The sequence below is a fragment of the Hibiscus syriacus genome, unplaced genomic scaffold (genome assembly GCF_006381635.1).
Source record: "Hibiscus syriacus cultivar Baekdansim isolate YM2019G1 unplaced genomic scaffold, ASM638163v2 tig00110944_pilon, whole genome shotgun sequence".
Taxonomy (NCBI): Eukaryota; Viridiplantae; Streptophyta; class Magnoliopsida; order Malvales; family Malvaceae; genus Hibiscus; species Hibiscus syriacus.
In genome coordinates, this window is record NW_024062925.1 from 473,035 (window position 1) to 478,199 (window position 5,165).

Sequence of the window (5,165 nt, forward strand, 5' to 3'; positions counted from 1 at the left end):
TATCAATTAAACACATTATTCATAAATTAATGCTTCAACATGCAAAGGTTCTTACATAAAAAATTTATAAGTTCCTTAATCATGGAAAACATACAATCATGTATCAAAGTTCACAAAGTCTTGAGCTCTAAAGTTGGTCATATTAATCCTAACATTCATGTACATTCAATTGACAACCATGGCATAAATTTATCATCATCGTACATCCTTAATTTTTTTCCAACAAAATCTATCTTAGCCTAACTAAATGCCATAACATAATTCTAGAAATATAATCGATGCAAATGCTTAACTATGGACACTACCTCCCCCAAACTTGAAGGTTTCATTGTCCTCAATGCATGGATACTAAATTAACTAAGCTACACTACATGAATACAAAAAAACTATGAGAGGTACCTTATTTTGGTGGTGTCTTATCCCTAATATGCCTGGTGCATCTTTTATTTGGGGTTGGTTCCTCTGGTTCAGTCTGTTGGGTAGTCTTGGTTGGTGTTATGACCTCAGATACCACAACAGAAGATTTAACTACAGGTCCGACTGACCTTTTTAAGTGATGTCTAGTTAGGTGTGGTTCTACAGACTGTGGTTATATAGGCGAGAGCAGGATCTCCTCAGTGTCAGCAGCAGAGTCGAACACAAATTCTTCATCGATCTTCTCAGGATCATCAGTATGGGTGGGATTTTGTTGCCCTGGTGAAAGAATCTCCTCATCCTTAGTATTGGATAAGGGGCGGGTGTCAAGTTACTCAATATCATAGGGCTCCATGGCCTCAGATTTTCCCTTTGTCATTTTAACCCTTGGAAGCATAAATCCTCCAAGATCCCTATGTAGGTTTCATCATTCGTCGTAGCAAAAAAATGTGCATGATGGTTGGTCACGTTCCCCAATCTGAAGAAATGGTTTATAACTTTTAGCGTGAAGCAAACTCTCCTCCCCCGCACCCAAATTCCATACTTTGCAGGCTTAGTAAGGTGAGCGTAAAACTCTGTCACGATGGTTGGGGAGACATCACTCGGATGTTGAAAAAAAACCTCCTAGTGGTGCTTTGCTATGACAAAAGTTACCTTAGGGTGAAAAGGCTCTTCACCTTCCACCAACAGAATAAAGCCATGCTCCAAGTACACCGACCAACCTTTTATATGGTGAAATTTCTTCTCCATCGCATCATCTTTAAATTTCTAAACGGAGGTTTGTGTCAGTGGTTAAGAGAAAGAACCTTTATCAAAAATATTATTGTAACGGGCCATCTTAGATGTAACAAAAGAAAACAGAAAAGAAACTTGTGTTGTGGCAACAATGGGGGTTTCACAGTGGAAATAAGGAAAAGAAAGAAAACACAGGTGGTGGTTGTGGCAGAAATCGAGTGGAGAAGAAGTTTGGGAGAAAACTTCAAAAAAAATAGGATTGGGAGATTTTAAAGAAAAACTGGGTGGTTTTGGGGGAGGTAATGTAAAGGTAGGAAAGAGAAAAAAATGTAATAATTACCTATAATGTGATTGGTTAGTTTGAAAAGTTAAAAAGGAAAAATAAATAAAATAATAAAAAGAGATTTGTTTCCTCTCTTTTTGCCACCTTAGCCAAAAATCTACTAGGGTTTTTGTCATCTTTTAAGCTATCTCTCTATGTTGCCACGTGTTCTTGGATGAACTAGGAAATAAACTAGGGTTAAAACTAAAATGAAAAGGAAAGAAAATAAATGATTAAGTTAAAAACTTATTTATATACAAACTACGAAAATAACTGTTGTAGCGAGAATTTAAAGAGTAGGTGGTGTAAACTCTAAAATATCATGGACGAGAAGTGTCGACTTTTCTCGTAATATTAGGGCTCCAGTATAAACCTAGATTCATTGGCCATTCACCTTAAAAATTGAGCCATTGTCGATATTTTTGATGTCCACAACTCTATATGGGTACACATGATGCACTTGAAAAGGTCCAGACCATCAGGTCTTAAGTTTGACCAGAAAAAGCTTCAGCCTTGATTTATAAAGAAGGACTGGCCGGCCTTCATGAAATTACCACGGTAGAATATTTTTTTCGTGCCATCGTTTGGTCTTCTCCTCTTATAGGCAGACATTTTCATAAGTCTGAGTGCGAAATTCCTCCATTTCATTTAGCTCTAGCAACCTTTTCTCACCAGCTAGCTGGGTATTCATGTTGAGCTTCTTAATTTCCCAGTAGGCCTTATGTTCTAGATCGACAGGAAGATGGCATGTCTTGCCATTGACTAATTTGAATGTGGACATCCCCAATAGAGTCTTATAGGTTGTGTGATAAGCCTATAGTGCCTCATCGAGCTTCAGGGACCAATATTTCCTTTTCGGGTTCACCACCTTCTCGAGAATATGCTTTATTTCTCGGTTGGACACCTCAGTCTGTCCATTGGTCTGGGGGTAATATGCTATAGCTATTTTATGTTGCACCCCATACCTCTGTAATGCCTTAGCAATTAATTTATTGTTGAAATTGATACCTTCATCACTTATGATGATTTCACTTGGACACATATTCCACTGCTAAGAGTATGTAAAGATCACCAAAGGATAAAGGGAGGGGTCCTATGAAATCTATTCCCCATGCGTCAAAGAGCTCTATCTCCAGAATATTTTTCCATGACATTTCATGTTACTTCGAAATATTCCCAGTGCGCTGGCATCGGTTACACGATTTGTAGAACTCGTATGCATCCTTAAAAAGTGTGGGCTAATAAAATCCGGACTGTAGGACCTTTTCAGCATTCCTAACACTTCCAAATTGGCCTCCACAAGATGCATCGTGGCAATGGAATAGAATATCCTGTTGCCCTTCCTCAGGGACGCACCTCCTAATTACTTAGTCATCATATTGCTTGAATAAATAGAGCTCGTCCCACTGGTAGTATCTCACATCATGTCTAATTTTCCTTCTACCTTGGCTGTTTAAATCAGGAGGAAAAACACCACTAACAAGGAAGTTAACTATGTTAGCATACCACACACATGTCGCGACAGATAAATTTTTCTTGTTAGAGAATTCCTCCTTGATTTATACCTTGTCATGGCAGTCAATTATATTATCTAGCATATATAAATGATCATCAACATGAATTTCACTTCCTTTCCTATCCTCAACCTCTAAATCAAATTTTTGCATAAAAAGTTTTCACTTAATAAGTATAGGTTTGACATCATTTTTATTCACTATGTATTAATAGCCAAGTGATCAGTGTGCACAATAACATTTGTTCCTATCAAGTGTACCTTAAACTTATCAAAAGAAAATACCACGACAAATAATTCTTTTTCAGTGGTTGTATAGTTTATCTATGCTTCATTAAGTCTGCGACTAACATAATAAATGACATGAAATTGTTTTTACCTCGTCTTTGCCCGAGCACTGCTCCCACAATGTAGTCACTTTCATTGCACATCAGTTCAAAGGGACCTTTTAAGTTAGGAGGGACAACTATTGGTGCTATGACAAGTCTTTCCTACAATTCCATAAACGCGTTGTAGCACTCCTTGTCAAATATAAATGGTTGATTCTGCTATAGCAGAAGACAAGAAGGCTTCAAAATTTTTAGAAGTCTTTTCTGAATCGTCTATAAAATCTAGTGTACCCTAAAAAACTCCTTATATCCTTCACAGTGGTGGGTGGAGGCAATTTCTCAATCACCTCAACTTAGCTTTGTCGACCTCGATTCCCTTCTGTGAAATCTTATGCCCCATCACAATTCCTTCTGTCACCATAAAGTGAAAATTTTCCTAGTTGAGCACAAGATTGGCCTCTTCACATCTCTTTAGTACCTTAGCTAAGTTTCCAAGGCATTTATCAAAATCGTCACCCAAAACGAAAAAATCATCCATGAAGATTTCCAAGAAGTCCTCCACTATATCTGAAAAATGGCAAGCATGCACATCTGAAATGTTGCTGGAGCATTACAAAGTTCAAACGAAATCATTCTAAAGGCTTATGTGCCAAAAGAGAAGGTGAAGGTAGTCTTCTCCTGGTCTTCTAGTGCTATGGTAATCTGATTATACACTGAGTATCCATCGAGGAAGCAGTAAAATGACTTGCCTGCTAATCGATCTAGAATTTGATCAATGAGTGGGGGGAAACAGTCATTCTTCATCACTTTGTCGAGCTTTTGGTAGTCCATACAAATCCTCCAACCCATGATGGTCATCGTCGGTAATAACTCATTCTCCTCATTGCTCACCATAATCACGACTCATTTCTTAGGCACGCATTGCATCGGGCTAACCCACGAATTATTGGAAATAAGGTAAATCACACCAGTATCAAGTCACTTAACAATCACTTTCATCACCACTTTCTTTATTACGGGGTTAAGTCTCCCTTGGGGTTCCACAGAATTGATATGGCAGTCATCTAACTGGATCTTGTGCATACAAATTGTAGGGCTTATTCCCTTCGGATCTTCTATAGTTCACCCTAAAGCTTTCTCATATCGTGCCAGGATATTTATCAAATCGCATTCTTGCTCAGGGGTTAGACTAGAAGATATAATAATAGGCAAAGTATCATCACTACCTAGATAAGTATATTTCAATTGTGATGGCAAAGGTTTAAGTTCCAAGGTAGGTTCATGTTGTATTGAAGGTTTTAGAGGAACAAATTCATCAAAATCTAAAGGTTTGAACCACGTACATGGTCTAGCTAAAAGCAAGCTAGACTATTGTACCTCTGATGAAAATTCCTCGAACTCCGCAATTGCTTCATTTTCATTAAGTCTCTCATAGTCCTCGAGCTATAAAAAGTTGTTGTAACATAACTTTGCAACCTCATCCTCTACTATTGAGTCCACGTCCAACACACATTGGCATTCTTTTGATTCATTTGCATACTTTAGTGTGGTGAAGACGTTGATCGTGACACTCTGGTCAGCCACCCTCATTATGAAATCTCCCTTATTGCAAACAATTAGAATGCGATCAGTGGCTAGAAAAGGACGCCCCAAAATGATGGGTGTGTTGTCATTGACTTCATAGTCGAGAATAAGAAAATCAACAGGGAATACAAACTTATCAACTTTCACTATGATATCTTCAATTCTGCCCTCAGGATGAACGTGAGACCAGTCAGCTAGTTGTAAGATCATGGTGGTAGGTCGAGCATTGTCTATTCCAAGCTTTAAGAACAAAAAATTGGGCATCAAA

General features: G+C 38.1%; 1 protein-coding gene across 1 annotated transcript; it reads right to left on the minus strand.

Moving 5' to 3' along the window:
- Positions 1-589: 589 nt before the first annotated feature.
- LOC120147849 lies at positions 590-4,207 on the minus strand. The gene is made up of 5 exons (XM_039161122.1): positions 4,063-4,207; positions 3,792-3,880; positions 3,364-3,475; positions 3,037-3,119; positions 590-715 (listed from the first exon to the last, which is right to left on the minus strand). The coding sequence occupies exons 1-5, from the start codon at positions 4,205-4,207 to the stop codon at positions 590-592; spliced, it is 555 nt and encodes a 184-aa protein (XP_039017053.1).
- Positions 4,208-5,165: the final 958 nt, after the last annotated feature.

Bases quoted from the DNA above. Each gene is read 5' to 3' on its own strand.
- LOC120147849 (XM_039161122.1), bottom strand. From the start codon at position 4,207: ATGGTGAGCAATGAGGAGAATGAGTTATTACCGACGATGACCATCATG. The intron at 3,476-3,791 runs GTACTAAAGAGA...ATGGAATTGTAG, and splicing joins GCCTTGGAAACTTAGCTAAG to GAAAGACTTGTCATAGCACC. The intron at 716-3,036 runs GTATAAATCAAG...TCCAATACTAAG, and splicing joins TAATTGACTGCCATGACAAG to GATGAGGAGATTCTTTCACC.